The sequence below is a fragment of the Zosterops lateralis genome, assembly GCF_965231275.1.
Source record: "Zosterops lateralis genome assembly, chromosome: 1".
NCBI lineage: Eukaryota > Metazoa > Chordata > Aves > Passeriformes > Zosteropidae > Zosterops > Zosterops lateralis.
The window spans coordinates 16,272,444-16,293,999 of NC_139762.1; the positions used below are offsets into that span (position 1 = coordinate 16,272,444).

A 21,556-nucleotide genomic window follows, 5' to 3' on the forward strand; every position below is an offset into this window, starting at 1 on the left:
AAGTCATTATGAGGAACAGTGTGAGAGCATCCAGCTTCTACTATTTCAAGGGTCTGTGGGTGTGTAAAACACACCTGAATAGAAACTAGGCTTTACAGGAAGAAATATTTCATTGGTTGGGATGGGTTGTTTTAGATTTTTTTTTTAATCTATTGACTATTAGAAAAATTTATGTCAGAATAGACACATAACTCACCTATCCTGTCTTTCTGTCTTGCAATCAGGATGCAAAGAACAGCAGAAATCAGGAAACTTGGTACGTAATCTCAAAAAATTACTTCTGAAAACAGAAAGGCAGGGAGGAGGAATGCCAGAAACCTACATTTAGTGTGGACTTCTCTCATGCTTTGTCTCAAAAGTTGGTTCTCTGTGGAAGTCAAACTGTTAGTTATGTTTCTCTTTCCAATCAGTGAAGCAAATCGCTGAGGGTTCCGAGTTCCAAAATCACTATTTTCAGGAAAATACCTTAATGGGAACATCCAATAGCAAACATTGTTAAATATTGTAACAAATTTATCCCTCACTACACAAAAACAAAACTAACATTTCATTTCTATTTTCTTATCTACAGGGCTTAACTGCTTCTGTTCACTGACTCTTTTTTCCTCTTTAATATTCTATATTCTGAGAAAAATAAACGAGCAGGGGCTCTGTACAGAATTTTTCAGTCTTTAAATTTGGAGACTGCAGCAGGCCTTTCGCTTCCTTTCAGTTACCCTCATGAAGAGATAGGGGTTGGAAAAGAAGATCTCAGAAAAGATTTGGGGTCCAATTGTGTGGGAAGAATATACAGTTAACCCATTTTCATCTACTGAAATTGCATCAATTAACTTCTTTCCCCTTCCCATTTTTAATCTCATCAATTGTTAATTCTCTCTCTAATTCCCTCTCTTTCCAAGACAAGTATTATTAATTAATCAGGATGGAATCCTATAAATACTCATATTTCAACTTTATAGAGCATGCTGGCTACCTCTACCATAAATAAAAGCTATTTACACAACATGCAGTCAATATACAAAGCCCCTGTTAGAAATGAGCCATCACACTCCATTAAGCTCCAGTTAGATTACAGCTTTTCTGTAACTTGTTCCACACCACATATCAGTCTAATACTGCTACTCCTTTTTGGTCAAGTACTAAAACAATATTGTAGTTTTAGCTTCTAATATTACCTTCCCTATGAACCTGCTCCAGAGAGACCATACTCAATAATGCCAATCCCTCAAGACCACTCTAAGGGTGATCTGGTGTCCAGTGTTTCAGGATATTTCCTGAGACTCATAAGACAGGTACTAAAGCACTGGTAATACTGCTAAAGTGGTAGTGGTGGAGGGCATTTGCAGCTAATTACAGGTAAATTCTTGACAAATTTGAGAGCAAACCACAGAAACCTTAACTCCAATGCTAGCCATGTGACCAAAGAGTTCTGCGACTGAAGTACCCCATGGGAGGGATATTTTAACATATGTTAAAATCTTTAAAAGTTTCCATAAAACTACCTTCAAGTAAGCCAAGGCACAGCCATGCCATATCCTACAACATCCAGGATCATGGAAGATCCTGCAGTCTCTCCCTCAATCCGTCCCACTTGCTATATAACTGCTCCCAGTGCCAGACAACATTTTTCAAATTGGTTCAGCAGGTTGGAGGAAGCTGTCTTCTGGCAGAGAAAGACAAATGCTAGTACAGCTATACCCTTTCCTGGCAAGTAATTTATCTGAATTAGATGAAGCTTTTCTGACCTCCTGCACCTACCCAGGGCTTGGGTTAAATTCCAGGGTTACCTATCCACCCCCTGCCGCACAAACAGGACACAGCTGAGTAAACAGCTCTGTCTTACTAACATACAGCAGTGGGACTCAGAAAAATGAATAGGCTGATTCCTGGGACTCCTGACACCACTGCAAGAGCATCAATCGTTTTGACCATCATAACTGATACTGAAAGTCAGTCTTGCATGATAAAGGCAGATACTATAACTTTAAAATTCACACAGAGGTTAATTTAGAGGGCATTTGTACAGAAAGCCCATCAAATATAACTAAGAAGTCAGATAAGCAAGCAAGAAGATTGTGACTTCTACTTCAACATATTTAATCTGACATTGGTTTATCAAATTAGGACAGAGCACTACAAAAAACATTGAAAAGCTTTTTCTAAAGAGTACCAAGTAGTTCTCTACTCTCCACAGTGTACAGTCCAATACATATTGACAGTGAGTGCATCATCAGATCTGTATTAAAACCACATTAATAACATAAATTAATTCAAAACTTAGAAACAGCACATTGCCAACTCTGATAGCAGCACAAGTAAAGCATCTGTTATTCTACAAAGCTTTGAAACCTATTTTTTTAAAAATGTTTCAACTCTGAATTTGGCTTTTGCTTGAGTAAAATAATGGATTTTTTAAAAAGCCCACTAGCATTCAGGGCTTTTTCTTAGAATAGATTTGATCATATTTTAGAAGCAAATGTGCTTTAAAAAACCTCCAATAAACAATAGAGTTTTAGTTGTTTGGGTTTTTTTCTTTCAGCCATCCAGTTTATATCTTTACAAATATGAACTTGGTCTTAAGTAACTTCTCAAGTCAGCAGAGTAGGCTAAGGATGGCAACTAATAGACAAAAGAAGGCCTGAAACTACATTTGTCTGATAAAGTTCCTTTAGATATAACCAACTATTTGTCTACAAATGACTGATGTGGCAATAATCATGATTCTCAAAAATCCTACAAAACCAAAACCTTACAAAGAGAGGACAAAGAACTAAAACTTCCTATCCCCAAGATACTAAGAACATTCATGAGCTCAACAGGTACTGGTTTTATAGCCTTCCCCTGTTTAACAGGCTGTGAAGTCCTTATGACTTTCTACAGTAAAACAATCATCTTCTCACCCTCCCCCCTCCACTGAAGGAATATCATACCAGCAAGCTCTTCTTTGGCTGTTCAATCTATGTCTGATTAAACAGAGCAGTTTTTCATAACTTCGGTTTAACCTTGAAATCTGCTGCTTCTATTTCAGACCTGATGAAGTGCTGGTGTGCCTGCAAGCCTGGCTCATTTTTTCCCCCCATACCAGCTGGTCTAATAAATTACCTCTTCCTAACAACCTCATGTTAGCTATGTCCTTAGATCATACACAGCTAAACACTATTATACCACTTCAAACTTGTATTAAACCATGATAAAGAATACTGCTGGCTTAAGAAATAATGAAAAAACCAAAGTCACTCAAATTACTACCTTGCATTGCAGGTAGTCATTCACCTTCCCCACTCCTCACATAGATGAGGAAAGGATCACTTTTAAATGGTTGCTTAAATGCTTAAAATAAGCATTTTCTGTTTAAGCTGCTCTAAATGTATAATAAAATATACAGACTGGGCATTTTAATAAGTTTGAGGTGAGTCCAGGCCTGATGGTTAGGTTCCCTAACTGTCTGCCAGAGAGAATGAGTTTAAAACACCCAGTTTGTGTGATTTAAATTTTTTAAGCAACTTTTTCACTCAATTTGAGAAAGGGAAGGGGGTGGAGAAGGAGCATTTTTGTTGCAGAAAAATCACCTCTTTTCAATCCATGGGTAAAAAGTCCTTTCTTTAAGGTCCGGCAGTTGGAGGCTGAACTCCTGTTTCAGACATGCCTTTATTTGGAAACAATGCAGGGGCAGGCAAGTCAGGGCTTTCTCATGGATGCTGCCTGGCCACAGGCAAGCTAACAACAACTTGGCAAAATGAGCCAGCAGCTCTGCACAATCAATACAGCCATATGCTCCTTGAACAAAAAAAACAAGCGTGGAGTCCACAGTAGACCAGGGCTCCGTACAAATCCTGCAAAGGTTGAGGCTCACACAGCTGCACTCCTTGGGACCCTGTAGCATAGTGCTGTCTTCAGGACTGCAGTGTACCTGCTCAGAGCACAAGCACCAGCTCCACATTAGAGGGCACATCTGTGCAAGGCACAGGCAGCACTGGCCATGAATGGGAGGGGGACAGGAGCCGGCTGAAGTGCTGACAAATTACTCAATGCAAAACTCAAACTGCACACCATCAATGTACCAAAACACAGGAATTTGGGGCAGCTCACACACTGGTGTTGGCACTTGGCTTTCCCCAGCAATACCTGCAAGATGGCTCCCTCCTTGAGATCACATCCCTCTTCTTCCCAAAGACAGGGAGAAGAGACTATTTTTACACAGCCACTGACCACTTTGACAAAAATAAATAGAAGTAAGACTTGAGGCCAGTCATCTTCCTGATACTCCTCTCTCCCAGGGACCTCAGGAACATTAGAGGCAGAGGAGAAGAGCAGTGAGAAGAGCAGACCCCAAGAATTTGAAGTAATAACTTGACCTCAAGTGAAAGATCAGGATCTGCTTGCATTTTCTTTCTCCACCCTGATTTCTCTCACACCAAGAAAAACTCTCAGCTAGAAAAGCTGACTTATCTTCAGAAGTTTTTCTTTTCTCTTTTGGAAAAAGAGACTATCAAATTCTATTCAAGTTTTCTTCCCTACCTTCTTCCTCTCTACTATTGCCAAGGTCAGATACAGGAACCATATAAGAAGGCATGAAAGCAAAACAGAAAGAGAAGGTATCTATTTAAAGGTATTTTCATCCTCTTCAGAAAAAAACCTTTTCATTCCAGAAGTTAAAGTTCACACTCTGTACAATCTTTAGCTTGCAGTTTTGCCTACACTCCTGAAGGACTGTCTCAGTGCTGTTCAACTGAACAAAATATAACCCCCTCACTGCTGATCCCAGCACTGGTGCTGGGTGAACCACCACCACTAAGCCAGCCTCTCACTTCCAACCTTCCTAGACCACGGTGTTCACAGCAACATCTGGCTTCTATGGGAGGAACCCCTCATAACCATCCTATGATGGATGGTTGATATGAGAAAGAAGGGAAAATACTTACTAAAATATTATTTTGCTAAGGAAAAGCACCTAGCTTTCCAACTAACATGGCTTTTCTTTCCAGTGGACAGATTAGTGATGAATGTTTGGCATTTGTTCAGTTCTTCCTCTGTGACAAGTAACTTTGCTGCCTCCTGCATGGATGCAACCAGCACAGCTTTGGCTCCCAGCATGTGACATTCAAAAGCCTCTCATCCACAACAGTCTCCATTTTTTTTTTCCATCATGAAATACATCTTGCAGATGTATATTTTTATTTTTCCACCTGATCTCATGTATAGAGGCCACATTGCTAAAGCATCTTCAGTAAGCAGAAGAAGGTGGGCAGGACACAGCTTCTGTGGCAGAAGTCCCTCTTGTGGGAAAAGGACTCAAGACTGAGCAGTGTGGAAGATCTCATGCTTACTTAATCATGCAAACTGCAGGATTAGGCAAGTGATAAATTTGCTTTCCTCTCAGAGCACTCTGAAGGCCTCTGTAAAAAAGGCAGCCTGTGTTTTACACTCAAAAGCAGACACTGCCTCTTTAGTCACCCTACAAGGGCTGCTGAAAGCTGAGGTTAAGAAATTATTTTCCCTTTCAGAAAATTGCATCACATCTCACTAGACATTACCAATTTCCTGTTGCACTCCCAGAACTGATGAGAGCTCACTGCAATTCAGTATTATTTGCACTGCAATATTATTTCTGATAAAATGTATTTCAAAATATAAGACTTTTTGCATATTCATGGTCACAAAGCACCTCTGTTAGGCTTACTGTCTGCTGAGGAGTTGCCTCTTAAGAAGAAAGATTTCAATTTCAAAGCAAGTTAGAATGATTGTCTAAATCATCCTAAACCTTCAGTATCTATTTAATCTGTTTTGAGATCCACGGTTGTTTTCAGGCCTTCTGCATGGATTTAAGAAATGCTTCATCTATGTCTACAGTGTTCTTTTCAGCTGTTTCTTGACCAAACCAAATTAACTAGTTTGGTTTAGATTTTAATTTTATGCAACATCTTAAAAAAAATAAATTCCAATAACAATTTTTTTTTCTCTTCCTTCTATGGATTGTGCTATTAAAATGGTCCTGTAGTACAAAATTTGACTTGAGAAACACAGTAAAGTGTTGTTCTTTTCACCTTTTCTATTTAAGAAATATTATTAGAAGTGGAACAGTAGCATTCATTTTAGTAAGATCTCACAATTTAGAACTTTACCCACCTGATTCCAGGGTAGCTATAATCACATTCAGTAGTTTTGCACTACTACAACACCATAGGAAAAATCAGAGAATATTCTGAGTTGCAAAGGATGCACAAGGACCATTGAATCCAACTGTAATCTCTTATTGGCCCACAGGGGGTATGAACCCACAAGCACCATGCTCTCACCAAGTGAGCTAACAAACACAAGGGATTGACAGAGGCATTTCTCCTAGGGTTTTAATCGATGCTGGCAAAAAATGCAATAGCAACTGATCACTGCCTTGAGTAAGTAAAGTCAGTGAAGTATTTGTACTCCATGTAATAAGGCTCATGGACACCACAGATTGCATATTACAATTGGCAATTTTCAAGAGAGCCACCACAGCAGGGCAGCCCAGCCCTGCAGGGCAATTTATGACAAATGAATGAGCCAGAAACTGTAATCAATTCAGTGACAAAAATAAGCTCAAAAGACAAACAGCAACTCAACCACTAGAAGCTGATTTATTTCCACAGTCGCTGGATGTAAATACTTCCTCTTCACTGCACTTCTTGCACTGCTAGACTTTCAGTTCAAGGAATATATTAAGAGATTGAGAACCTACATCCAACACTGTGGCTCCTTCTGATTGTTGTATTGTGTTAAAACTATTGTGAGAGTATGTTCAGCCTAGTTAGCCAAGAACTTTACCACCTCTATAATTAACTCTAGAAACTGACATCATCATTCCCCCAAGGTTCTCTTAAAATTTTAATAGCCTGGTTTATGAATATTCATTTGCCAGCATTACACTTCCAGGAATTTATGAAAACCCAATGGCATGTCAGTGCTCAGAGGTTCTATTACTTCTGCTTCTACCTTAGCATATTTATTACAAGTCAGAAAATCCATCAAGGCTGCAGTTGATCCAACCATCTGGGTCAATTCATAGAGATTAAGTGGCACAGCAGACACTGAGTGCTGCTGCTCAGGGTGCCTATTAATCCCTACAGTGGACATGATGCTTCTTCACAGGCCTCATGAGTTCTAGGCTATAAAAACTGTTTCTCCCTTATCTCCTCCTGTTTCTCTCCTCCTACATGCCACTGCAATTACAAGCCAAGCACACGACAGCCAGCCCTTCAAAGGCTGCTCCTATGTAAGGGAACAGTTGCCCAAACCACAGAGTTTATCAGATGTGGATAGGCAATTATTCCCCACAGTCAGCTTGTTTCAGCAAGTGCTACAAGACAGATGGAACTGGCACACTGCAACAGCTAAATAAAGTTTGTGACAGTTTGGTCCATTGCCAAAAGGCATAAACATTTCTTCTGTATCAAAAGGTATAATCTGTTTGACAGCTTTTTGTGTTTTCCAAACTGTGACAGTGCTGAAGTTTTAGGCCACTGGCTTGGACATTACTGTATGCCACAGACATGTGATCCAACCATCTCCAGGTGTGAAGCATCTCCAGTTTTTAAAGGAGAACTCAATAAAAGTTCATAGTGCAGGTAGATCAAAAGCTCTTATGAATCTGAATGGGGCAACAAATACTTAGAGCACAGCTTGTAAGGAACATGAAATTCAAGGCTACATTTAATTTAATGCATTAAACCAGATATATATTAAGCCAGAAACTTCTTCCTAATAATCATGCAAACTGTAAAGCAAAACTAGAAAGCCAAATAGTGTAATTTCTCCTACGTATTCCTTATCTATATTTCTCCTTTGTCAGCAAAGAGGCAGCTCAGCAAAGTTCAGAACTACTTTTGTCATTTCCTGGCAAAACAAATTTAGTTAAAACTTTCTGAAGTTATTGTCAAGCCTTACCTTACAACAATTTCTGCAATTATGTGATTTTCCCCTCAGCACTACTGCTTCAGAACAAACAAGGTGAAAGGTTTGATCTGACATAAATGAGCATTCCAAGCTTCTGGTTTCTTTTTCTGATCCAAATATTTACAGAACAATGAAAAGCTCTCATTTTGGAAGGGTGACTTCCAACAGCACCATTTGGAATATATTTATATTTGCAATATTTAAAGGTGTCTCCAAAGAGAACCTGTAGACTACTCAGCAGGAAAAAAAGAGAAGAGAAATGTAAATAAAGAATAACAAGTAATAAAAAAGGATATAATCCCTGAAGGGAAAGGGAGGAGAAATTAGAGATCAGCAACTGGAACAGTGAAGAAAAAAAGGTCAGAAGTCCTGAAGGATGTAATCACAATCCTATTTTAAAAAGGGAAAGGCTAAAATTGTGACTGATACAATAGCCTATGGGCCAATCCAGAAAGTCTGAAGTACCATAAATAAAATGGCTTTGTAGAACATCATCACTTGATGCTTCCTGTAGCTCCCAGGTCACAGCTTTGGCCAGAGACTGGTGTTTGGGAAGATTATTGCAAATTCTTACCGGTCCCTGGGGGAAAGCTCTGCACTGCAGGCAGTCCTGGACACTGGTCAGGGTACAGCAAGCACACATCACAGGGGATGAATTACATTATTTCTGCTTGGCTTCTGTAGAGAAACCAGCTTATTTGGACTTGTTTTTTAGCTTCCTAGCCTTCTTTGGGGAGGAAATAATTTATGCTATGTCTTCAGAACACAAAGACCTATTGTCAAAGTCACAAGATGCCTGTTTGCCCTAACCAGGAGAGATCCTTTGTGGTGCAGGGGGAAGGGAAACCTTTCACTTGCTTGGGATTTCGTTTAGAAGCAGAATGGGGTTTTTTAACTACTATGATTATTTTTAAAAGCAACAGGAGTTTAAAATAATTTACTTCAAAAATCTGAGCCAAAAGCTTGATTGTTGCTTTGCTAAGAGCTCCAAAAGTAGGTGAAAAAAATCCAAACTGAGTCTGGCCTGCAAAACTCTATCACCACCATCAACCCCCTTTATTTATTTATTTTTAGTGGCTTGCCAGTTAAATCTCTAGCCTGCAACAAAATCAGATGTGGGTAGCTGTCAACCCTTAAAGCTAAACAGCTACAACACTTGGCAGGTGGTTTTTAAGAAAGGCTTTTAGCTACAAAGAAAACCATGATGGGCTGGATAAAGCTGAATGCCCAATTTTTTTTGGCACCAAATTCTCACATAGAATAGACAGCCATGTTGGCCAGCTTCAGGGTCCAGAATTGTGTAAATATTTCCAAACATTTTGAGCCTGTCTGCCTTGCTGGACCACCCACAGGGAGTACAGCTTGATGGCCATGGGAACAGTACCACCAACTACATTGGTTTTCACTGAACTCTACTGAATACACTTAACCTCCAGTGAACTGACAAAATTATTCCTTTGTGGAGGAAGATCCACACATGTCTGCCCAGCAGGAGACGCAGTAAGGCATCATTTTGCAGGCAGAATGGCACATCTCAGCTCGGCTTTCATGGTCAGGTTTTGCCCACCAGGTTAGCAACACGAAAGGGATACACTTGTGCTTTGCTCCCCAGGTAACAGTGGAAGTGCTTAACACAAAAATCTGTGTTTGTAGAAGCAACACAGACATCAGAAAACTTCATGGCAATTAACTAATTGTTACATGTCACAAGAGAGAAGCAATTCAGAAGTGTTAATCAGTCTGAAGCTCATTTCAACTCAAACCATTCATTAGACTCTAAAGTTGAGCACCAGGCTGTGTTTCACAGACTGAGTCAAAGATATGAATAAGGGGTAAAAAGCCCCAGGTACTGGATGAGGCATTCTTAGGGTACAGGTCATGTAAGTGAAGTCATGTTGAGAACAAGTCATTTATGCCTCCTAGGGTGTAATCCCATGATGAAATACTTAGATTAAATCTTAGACTATTATCCCAGTGTATCAACCCTGTCTGCACTCAGCAGAGGTGTCTGAAGATCCTGTTTAAACTAGCTCACTTATCCAATCAAGACAGGAGAAACAAAAACATGAGAGAGCTCCTCTTGTGACTTTTGGGGATGCTACTATGCAGGGGCAGGATTTGGACTTGATGATCCTGGTAGGCCCCTTCCAACTCAGCTTATTTTGATTCTTTAAGTGCTTCCCTTAAAGATACCTTTCCATCTCAATGCCTATCCTTAATCCTTGATCTCTCTCAACTCCTGCTTCTCTCCTCTCTGTCTCTCCAAAGTCTTGCACAGGGAGCAAGTGGCCTGCTGTTGAAGGCCACTTATGACACCAGGAAGTACAAGAAAGTGAGCCTAACAGTCCTTGATTTATCTGAAGCATCTGCCCAGAGGATTATTTCTGGAGTCACTTCTTTCCTGACAATTAACTTCCATGGAGTTGTGCTGTCATGATATTTCATTGTCTGCATTCTCTCTGCAAATCTGTCTGCAAATCTCTCACAGGCACTGGAAGTCACTCATAAACTACTCAATTACTGAGCCCTAGGTTTCAACCAAAAATATTTGTCCATTTAGTATTTCATTACCAATGTGCTACTTCTGTGGTGGCTTCAATCAAGCTGTAAAGTACTTGTGATATCGAATATAATTCTTTCATAGCTGCAATTCAAAATTATGCCCCAATTTTACTCATACCTATTTTTGCCTAAGTCCAAACAAGCCAGCACAGGCAGTACATGAGCTTTGGTCATTCGAGAAAAAAGTTTACATACATCTCAAATCAAAGGTGCAGAACTAATCAATTTCAAGTAGAAGACTGTTCAAACATAAGTCCTCATGACACTCTTCCAGAAGCATTACACAGAAGCAAGTAGATCATGGGCAGTTTTAATACTGGGCTAGAAGACACAGCAGTAGACTTGGTCCAAGAATCAACAGTGTCTTAAAAATAAAAGAGAAGTTCTCTTTTGCGTAAGAATATTGGCCCAACACTCACACAACACATTTTCCTATGTGTCTTACCATCATTTGCTTAAGCCTCTAAGCCAAGCAAACTGAGGCTGTCATGAGCACAGTACGATAGACCTTGTATCACAAACATTTAAATGTTGACATCCCACCTGATGAGGTGAAAGCAAAGCACTGAGGAACCTCACAGAGCTCATAGGCCCTCCAGTTTTTATCTTTTCTCTTGCCATCTAACCTGAGCCAACAGTGTTCCCTACTCACCTGTCCTACACACTCCCACACTGAGCGACTCTTTTCAAACTCTGACTCTCCCTCTGCAGCTAATTCAGCACCCACACTGACACAGCCATGGTGAGCAGATCTGAGCAACCCAAAGGACTGGAGAGGAAGTGGAAAAAACTTCTGAGAGAGCAGCTCCCTGATCTCTGTGGCCATGTATCCAAATGATGCTATTGTAGAGAGTGGCTCTGGAGCAAACTGGGAATGGAAAGGCAAGTAGGAAGGATTCCTAAATTGGTATTTTAAAGCAAGGCTGCCACTTCCACTACTCCTATCTGACAATCCAAACCATCAGCTGCCTAAAGTAGTCAGAAGAAGAAAAGTGGTAACCTTGGCATTAAACCAAAAAATGAGATCTCAACATTTTGAAACCTACTCACCTGAAGCCTGAATCCAGTTCAAGACAGCCCTATGCACCAGTCTACAAGCAAATGAATAGCAAGGCCACTGTTGGCCTCTCTTGTTTAAAGCAGGGCAGCTACAAAGAACACAGTCTCATGGATGATTTTATGGGTTTTTTGTGCAATTAGTAATTGCTATGAATCCTAGCTAATATGTCTGGAACACATTACTTACTCAGAGAACAAAATGTTGGACAGAAGTGCTGATACTATGTTTTCTCCTTTGACTTAATACTTACAAATCCTTATAGCCAGCAAATATACATAATCCAAACAGCCAGAAACACAATTAACACCAGAAAATCTAAGACTCCATGACTCACTCTGAGTAAGTGCCAGGATGGATCATTTTTCTTTGCCCACCTAAACATAGCTCTTACATATAAAGGGTTGTGACTTCATCTAATGACTGAACAGCAAAGGCTTCCAGCCGCTGATCAGAAGAGAAATGCCAAACATTTACATATACAGGAACTTTTTTTTAACTTCATAGCTCTTTCAGTCCCTTTCAGAGTTCCTATGATCTAAACACTTATCTCTTATCTGGCACACTATGCTGTAAATGAGCATGCAATCATCAAATCTGTCCTTTTGAGCTGTGATGTACTTCAAGACAACCATTTCCTGGCTACTTTTTAAAGAAACTAACCTAGCCAGGTTTTCTACAGCCTAAACATGCCATTTCCACCTCTGCAAGATCTCCATGTGGACAGGTCACTCTTCAGGTGCACACAGCAATCAGAAGCCCTGACGAAGGCTTGGTATAGATTCCTGCACTCCAACCCTGCTGGCACAGCCCTGAGCCTGCCTGGCCCTTCACTGCACGACTTGCAGCTGCTCAAGGCAGCATCACGTTTGTTTCTGTTTGTCCTTTACAGACACGTGTATACACACATCTACCTGCCTCATCCCCACTCCTCCAAAATCCTTAGCAGATCTCAAGGGTAGATTTACATGTTAGTTCATAGTATTTACCTTTATCAGCATATGTGGTCACTTCAGTTAGCCCTTATTGCTCTGAATAAGCCAAAAGACCCTTACCCTTTCTAGAAATGTCAACAAAAAGGAGGGGGGGGGGGGGGAATCAAAGTTGTCCACACATCAAAATGCAAACAATTTTTGCAAACAGATTTTTCTTCCACAAGTGTTCTGATTGACTAATGTTTTGGGTATAAAAGCACTCTAGTCAGTGGAAACACAATTCTAAATGATTGCTATGTAAGCAGAATTGACCACAAGAAAACTTCTAATGCTTTTGTTCATTCTCAGTACAGTTGGTTGACTGAAAATGCAATGCTGATTTTTTGCAGAGCTACAGGTCCCAATAATTCCACATATAAACTGACAATGCATTTTGACAATGCCCAAACTGCATCTGTCACCATTACATTTGCAGCATACCTTTACATATCTGTGTATTGATAAACAGTATTTCATTATGTAGAGCTCTATAACCAAAACATATTCTGGGCTATTTTTTAAAGTTCAATTAAAGGAATGGAAGTAAAATATAAAAATGAGAAACTTCAACCTGAGATTTTGGTATTTAAATCTGGAATGCAGCCTTTAAAGATCTGAGTTAATTTTACAGGTATGAAATGAAGTTTCCCATTCTAAAATTCAACCTTCATCTATAAACACAAAGTTTCCTTACCTGCCAAGCCAACCCTTACTATCAGAAGAAAAGGATGGGGGCTGAGCTGTTTTGTCAAAGTGTACAACTGTGTACAATTCACACAACTTTTGCTGAGCTAACTCAGGGAGTTAGCATATGTTTTTTTGCTTGAAACAGGTTAGTAAAAACTAACTCTAGGGCATGCAGTAAGCTTTATTTGCCTCAGCTTCAACTTGCTTAGAATTACCAACATTAAATCCTTGAGTCTGCTTTTCAAATTAATTATACGTTCTGGATATTTGACTACAGTAAGAAATATATCCTTCAATATTAGCTTTATTCACTGGTCAAAAGTAGCTGCTTCTCTTCCCAATGACGAGGCAAAAAAGTGAAATCCAGTGCTCCTGGAGCAATAATTGTGTTGTTTTTCAGCTCCAGAGTCCTGTGTTAAAACATCTGGCAGATTTTTTTTTTATTGGAACTGAAGGAAGGCAGGTGTTTACAATGATTGACACCAAAGCCAAGTGAACCCAGGTCTCAACTCCCAGCCCTAACTTGTGGCTACAGGGTTTTAGCCTTACCAATCCCTAGACACTGGAATGCCAACAGCTGCCTGAAATGCTGCTTTCAGTAGGATTCCACCTTGCTTGCAGGGCCAGTTGCCACTTAATGGAAAATGACATTGAAATACAATCCATTTTTTACTCTAATATAAACAGTTGGGGCAATTATTTTCTAAGAGTTGAAGAGTTATTCTAGCTGTCTCTGAAGCTTAACTGGGATTCTTGTCAGAAAGAACAAGATTGAAAAAGTCACATGAAGCACATATGTCTTGCATATTCACTAGATCATTTGGTGCAACTATTTTGAAACAGTAACCCACACTCCTTCATCCTTCCACAGAGAGCTGATGGGAGACAGTACTACCTTTGTTTTATTTTAGGGAAGAGACAGTAATTTTGTCTAAATCTAAGGCTAATATAACAGAGCAAGAATGAAATCCTGCACATCTTTGCTGACTGCCAAGAGTTTCACAGGTATAAGCCGCAAGGAGCACATTTGGCAGTCATTAACTCCACAGAAATATTATTTACTTCTCACAGTACTTTGGCACACAGTCTCTGGACTAACACCTGAATGCAGCCCCTTTGTAACAGACACTGGTAACAGCAGGGCATTTTTTGGTGTCAAACGGCTCAGTTCTGTCAGGAAATTGCACACTTCCTTCATAATGGTCTGATGGAGGCTCAAGTTGCTTTAGAAATGTATCTGGCCTTAAATAGTATGATACATGATGCTTGATGTCCAAGTTCCTTGTGATGATTTTTTTGTGTACATGAAGAGAGATATGCCTGGAAAGCCAAATACTTTTAATTTGGGTCTTTGAAAACTGACTTTACAGATTTTTTTTTAACTCTGAAAACTGGCATTGAGCAAAGAGATCTCTTTAGAGCAAAGAGATACCATTCCACGAGCTAAATCCAAATAAATCATCAAAGACTTAATGCATAATTGCTGTACCATCTCTACTGAAAGCCTCCCTTCAACACTCCACCATGTGAATCAGTGACATCAGAAGCATTTTTACCACCAGTTACCCAATGCATTCTTATCTGCTTAAGGCAGACTCCAAGTAGGACATGTTTTGCTCATTAAAAATCATGATCTTCCAATGTGTCTATTAACTCTTAAGTGTCTAGTTGGGAATACAGCAAAAGCAGGGAATTACCAAGGTGAGACCACTGTGTGCACAAATTCCTTTGCAAGCTCACTGTTACCCTGGCGTAGTCAAATGGAGGCTTCTCCAAGCAGAAACAGAAGACAGAAGCTTTTGCGTTCAACAAGGAAAATACACTGCAGGCGGCAAGGCCTCTTCAAAGTGAATAATCTCAACCACCCTGTTACTGCAAACTATTCCACAGCTCTTGCCTCTAGAAAATTACAGTGAAATTTCCATCCACAACAGCCAACACATTTGGGAGCAAATATGAACTCAAACAATGGCAATTTAAATTAAATAAGCTTGTGCAATTTTCTCCTCTGTATATGAAATTAAAGGTTTCATAGACACCTGATCTTGTCAACATGTTCTAAGAAAGTAAAATGACAACGCTGCGTTTAAAAACCCCCAAAACCACAAACCACAAATTCCACACATCCTTAATCACCTTTTGCATAACAAATATACTAAACTATATACAGCTTTCAAACCACTTCATCAACATAGAGAAAAGAGAAACCTCAGCTCACACTGTTATGATGTGTAAGAGGAACATTTTCCAAATAGAAGACTGGTAAAAGATTCCAATGACCTGTCTAAATGTCTTGGTCACAAATGGCTCACACCCCCACCATGTCTGTGGACTCACTGTGAAGGAGCAATGTGCATTACCATTTTCCTTTTCCTCTACTAGATAGTTCTGAGGAGTTCCATGTACGGTTACAGTGTAATCTTTCTTTGTATAAAAAAGTAAACACGGCATAAAGACAGATTAGAAATGCTTTTAGCCCCCCCCCACATTTATCCCATATAAAGTATCAAATACAAAGAATTTAGCGAAGAAATTTCAAGCACACAGCTATAGTCCTGCTGAATAAAGCTCAGAGAAATCTCAAATCCTCTTTCCTACTGGAAATTTTTGCCAAAAATGTAATTTAGCAACATAATCAAGACAGAACAACATGGAAGAGGCAAAATTAACTTTTAAACTGAGACAGGGAAGAAAATTTACCTGTTCTAACAAGTTTAAACCTCTGCTGCACATACATAAGCTGATACCAATCAAAATGTTTCCTGCATTTCACCCTTAGCGCATTTAAGTCTGAAATTCAAGTTAAGAGCTTCCGCACACTGTGGCATCATAATTCCATATCTGACGTCTCTATGCTCTGTTTTAAGACTTTAAGGCATTGACACCTTCTAGCAGGTTTACAGGAACACAATAGGCATATTAAAATGGTGGAGCAATTTAAAAAGCAACTTGCCTTTTAAAACATAATTAGCAAAGGAAAAGAAAATCAGATCATATAAAAAAGGATGCTTATTAAACATACTCATTTTATTGGAAGCAATGTAAAAACATTTAGAAGTCAGTATCAGATGGAAAGACACATCTGTTATACAATACAAACATTAAGAAGATGTATGAAGCAGTATATTTATCAGGCAGTTTCTTCCTAAACCTCACTCCTTCTGCAGGTAGAAGGATTCAATCTCCTATAAAATATGCAGATACAGGTGAGTATTTAAATATGTATCTAACAAAGTCTGTGGGAGAAAGATTCACTATATGGGGGAGTTTATTCCAATACAATATTCCTTTCACTAAACTCATAAAGTGGTTTTAAAATAGTAATGCTCCAGACATGTTCTGTCTTCTGGTATTCCCAGGACTAAAACAAAGGTTTATGTAATTCAGAATAAAAATTCTAGATCGAGTTGACAGAGAAATACAGATTTATAATCCAAATAAAATGGAAGGTGGCCTTAAATTGCTAGTTCCTGAAAGGGAAATTGAGAAGTAGAATTTTATTTTTTTTTGCAAGGACACTATTGTTGTGTTTCTGGTGATTAAAATGCAGCACCTGGAATATCCTTGAAACAAGGAAACTTGCCTTCCAATCCCCCTGCCCCTTATGCTCTCCCTCTTTAAGCAGGCTGGAATAAACCCACTCACTTTTCAACCTGACAATGCTGCAAATTTTCTCAAACAAATGGCTGAAGGAACTGCAAGCAAAGATATTGCTGCAGGAGAAGAAGGTAAAACGGTGCTATCTCTTCTACCCCCAGTGTCTTGGTAATGTTTAAAACTAAGAGAATGGAAAATTGGAAGAAGTTTTCCTCAGTATGCTTCAAGTCTCAAAATAGAGCACAGTTATCCAATGCAACAGTACTCACATGTATTTATAGAAACACAAGAGAAAATTACCACTGAAAAGTTTTGTTATTATAGAAGTGTTCCTACAGCCGTTTGTAGTACTGTGGCTAAGGTTAACATAATAAAACTGAAAAAAGAGAAACACATCACAAAAACCAACCAGCAACAGGACTTTCCATTCACAGCAGAATGAACTCATCTTCTAAGCAAAACCACGAGAATAAAAACGCAAAATGCCTTAAGGAAGGCTGAAGGACTGGCATGCGCAGGCTGGAATAAACCCACTTGCATTTCAAGCTGACAATGCTGTGCATATTCCCAAACAACTGGCTCGAGCAACTGCGTGCAAGCTCCCCGAGTGAGGTGCTACTTACTTCAGAATCCTGTAAAAAATCCACTTGTCTGCCTTTACACAAAGAGGACAGAAAGAAGATACAGATGCAGCAAAAGGGGTCAAAGTCTTCTCAAAATAGTTACTGATAACGCCTGTAGCTCTCTTTGGCCAAGTACTTCATAATTCTTGTTTTAAAGAAGTTTCTCGCATCAGCTAAGATTCTTTTCCCAACGACCTAACACTCACCCACTTAGAAAACAGAAAAGTGACTTCACAAAAGTTACCAAATATCAACATGCATGGCTGGCAAGTACATGTGCAGTCAAGATGATTCAGATAAGTCAGATAAATTTAGAACAGCGCTTTCCTAAAAGCATGCGTTCACCAAATGCAGTAAATATGCAGGAGCTATATCCAAGTGCTGATTCCAAACATCAGAGCAAAAAATTTATTAGTGAAAAGCTCCTTTTAAGAGTTCGCTGCCATCTGAAGTCCTCAACAGTGTTATTCGTTGATCTGCCTTTAGTATTTCCATCCATCACTGGATTTATCCACATAAAAAGCTATAGGCTCTCCAACCTCTGAGGACTAAGCCAAATGCAGTGTGGCAACCTCACATAGGACCAGCCTTTTATGGTTGGAACAGTAGAGCTTTGATACAGCTAATCTACCATAAATAGCTCTTGAAACTCAGAAGGATCAAATCAGCTGTTGCAACAGTCCCAGCCTGTAGCTGCTTCAAATCCAATTATACTGTCAACTCTGTCTTGCAGCTCTCCCTTTTATTCCCCCAGTCCAAAACATTTTCAGTCCTCCTCCTGACAGAAATTAGAAGCTGCTAAAGCAAATACAGCAAAATCAAACCCATTAAATGAACTTCGAAACAGATGCACAAGTATTCTTATAATTACCTTAAGGAAGACAAGTTTTATTCTCTTAAAAAACAGCTTAAGTACTTGATGCCCATAAAAAAAAGAAGCTATCAGCTCTGACTTATAAAGCAAACATATAATTTGAAATAAGCAAACAAGTTCCAAGAGCAGCAAGCACAGCTTTAAAAGGTGGGTAAAACTAAGCAAATAAACTTAATGGAGCACTATCCATGTCCCAGATTAAGGCATAAGGCACTGAATTGCTTACATATTTTTCTGTAACCTAAATACACTTGAGAAGTACTAGAATACCCTGCTACAAATCACTGAATTACAATGTTTCCTTTCAGGTAGTTAGAACCATTTTCCCACAAAGACATTGAGAACTATAATTTAAGAATTCTCGCAGAATTAAAAGCTTCCAAAATATATGTTTACTAACCATATAAGTTGGTATAACTGAAAATTACCAGTAGGACTACAAGAGCACTAGTAATTACTGAGAAACCAGTGCAGTGACATTGAAAAAAAGCAGGTTTGGATCCAACAAAACATTGGTGAGAAGTATTATCTTCATGGTTCACCTCACAGCGCAAAGAAACAGTGCACAATGCAAGCACGTAAGTACATGCAAATATAAGGTATTTTTTCAAACATATATTATTAACACCCCGCCAGTCTTTCCAAAACACTACATCCCAAAACAACAATTACTCCAGTGCAGCACAGGAACTCTGGTACTTCAAAAGGGAAGAAGTATCTTGTGGGCAAAGTCTGTATCTCTATCTCCCACAAGCACGTAAATTCTGGACATTGCCAGGGCATCCTCCTAAAATACTGGGCAGGACACCTGTATCTAGGCATCCACCCTTCTTATTCAAGCAAGGGTAGAAGAGGATTGCCAATTCCTGGTATGCAAACTGCTTTAAGGGCCTCTAGAAGCTACTTTAATGGAAGGGCCAAAATATAAAAATCATCATCTTCCACCTACTGGAAATTTGTCACCCATACACCATCTTATTCGTTTTTGTGCCTGTGTTAAAATTTATCAGCTCAGTTAAAGGGCCTGGGTTTTAACTGATTTAAGCATGTAACATACCTTGAACACAAAAAGAGTCACTCCTTACCTACAAAAACAATAACAAAACAACCTCATTTAACTGCAGGTGGGTGAAATTAACTGGTTTGCTGTCTCTTCTAAATTGTGCATGAAGAACCCAGATGGGTCACCTTCTGGAAGTCTCAGTAAAGTCAAAGAGCTACACAAAGGCACAGACAGTTTTCTTTTTAGGACCTAGAAAATCCCCAACTGAATCAATTCGGATACACGTGGGACAGTGAACTTTTCATTAGCATGGAGTAAACTCAGCATGTGACAAGCAGACAAAACAGACCATCAAGATCTGCCTGAGTAAGTTTATCACTTTGAATAGAGCTTGTAGAACATGTCACATTATGCTTCTTCATTGTGGTGAAAAAAAAGTAGCTGAACCAACTGCTGACAAAAGTTCAACAGAGCTCTTAAAAATGCAGAAGGCATGCTTGCAGCTGGTATAGAGAAAGAGCAGCCGAGAGCATTCTGCCACAGCACAACCATTGGTGTTTTATGCCCTATCCATAACCATTAAAATCCAAGGTCTTTTATTACTGTGGAATTTGAAGGATGCAAGTTATGATATGGAAACACACCCCCTCTCTAGAAGCAAGACAGGGATCGCTTGTTTCTTTTATAGAAACCACTCTACATTCATTCTCCATATCACGCAAGAAACTATGTTGAAGATTTCATGTTTGTACCTAATTATAAAAAAATAAAAAAATCCTGTATGTGCTTTTTCATAGAACATGGATTTCCTTGACTACAAGCACATAAAACAGAGCTGTCTACACACAAATACAGCAGAATTCTTCCTCTTCCTCCCCAATACAAAATTTATGTAAACATAGAGGAAGCCACAGACAATCCATTAGTTAACCACTATCCCTTTAAAACAAGCCTGACATCTAGAATGTATCTTCCAGACACTATCAGCTCTATCATCAAAGAGAGTGAGACATCACACACTTCTCAAGCCACAGGTTCTGTCCCAATGAAGTACAAATTAACAGACACACTTTTGATTCTGAGATCTTGCTTTGCAGGCGAGGATATGTGCTTCAATGAGTAACAGTCAAGAAATAACACCAGGGAAACAGAGTGAAGTGCACACACCATGCAAAGCCTGGATTAAGCATTCTCTAATTTAACAATTCAGCTTCCTAGTTTACAGATAGCTTCTTTTCAGCTGGTGGAGGGGGGAAGAAGAAACTTCCCAGAAAAAAAAAAAAAAAAAAAAAAAAAAAAAAAAAAAAAAAAAAAAACCCAGACTAATTTAATAAAAAGCGACTTACCAGCATCCATTGTTAGAATCATGACCCCACTTGTGTGTCCCAGGAAGCAGGAAGCCTTACCCATCCAGTGTATGCGAATGACTCAGAAGGACAGCATGGCTTTGTTTCAGCTTATATCTTCTGGCTCATTCACCCCTCCTCCCTTTCGTGGGATAAAAGTGTTGCCTGTGCCTGGCCATCCCCATTGGCTCAGCTAGGGGAACCTACCCATTTAGCACATTCGAGTTTCTGTGAGAGCCTAAAATGACTCACAGAGGATTTTCTATTTATCTCAAAAACATGCCAAACACCAACAACGTTAAAAAAAAAAAAAACCCAACCAAACAAAAAAACCCAAAAAAACCCAAAAACAAACCCAACACAAACACTTTCTGTCTTTCTGGGAGAAGAAATCTTTCATTCTTTCACTATCAGACACAAATTACAGTGATGTTATTGCTACGGGGTTGAACAATTCCTCATGCTCTGAATTAAGGAAAAGGTGGTAAATCAGGGAGGACAGTCCTAGCCTTCAGTAATCCCGAGTTCAGCTGCATTGTCTGTTCATGGGAATAAAGCCACATGTTTTTTGTCAAAGCCCATGCCCCCCAGCCCAGCTTATCTTTAATGCAAACTGTATATAATCCCAAAATTAAGCATGTCCTGGTTTGCCAGGGAGGATTTGCTCTTCCATTTTATTTTTAAGTAGGCAGAACAGTAAAAGATTATTGTCTTACTGAAGACACACACAAAGACTCTGCTGGTTTAACTCTGCAGTGGGGAAAAGTAAGTAATATTTTCTAAATCTCCAGGATTCTCTAGGTGTAATAAGTGGTATAATCTAGGCTCTGCCTGAAGAACTTGGAAAGCTGCTGCAATCTATTTGTGAGCCTCCTCTCTATTGAGAGAATAGTGTTAAAAAAAA

General features: G+C 39.3%; 1 protein-coding gene across 13 annotated transcripts in view; it reads right to left on the reverse strand.

Moving 5' to 3' along the window:
- Positions 1–21,068, reverse strand: part of SVIL (supervillin) — a 101,260-nt gene extending 80,192 nt beyond the window's left edge. For 5 of the 13 annotated variants that reach the window (XM_083858226.1, XM_083858229.1, XM_083858227.1 and 2 more), the window contains exon 1: positions 20,653–21,067. In XM_083858226.1, the coding sequence (XP_083714352.1) occupies positions 20,653–20,716 (64 nt within the window). In that variant the 5' untranslated portion in view covers positions 20,717–21,067. Of the gene's footprint in view, positions 1–19,360; positions 19,389–20,652 lie in introns of all 13 variants that reach the window. The other 8 variants (XM_083858222.1, XM_083858223.1, XM_083858217.1 and 5 more) reach the window with 5 other exon arrangements.
- Between the last annotated feature and the right edge of the window lie 488 nt (positions 21,069–21,556).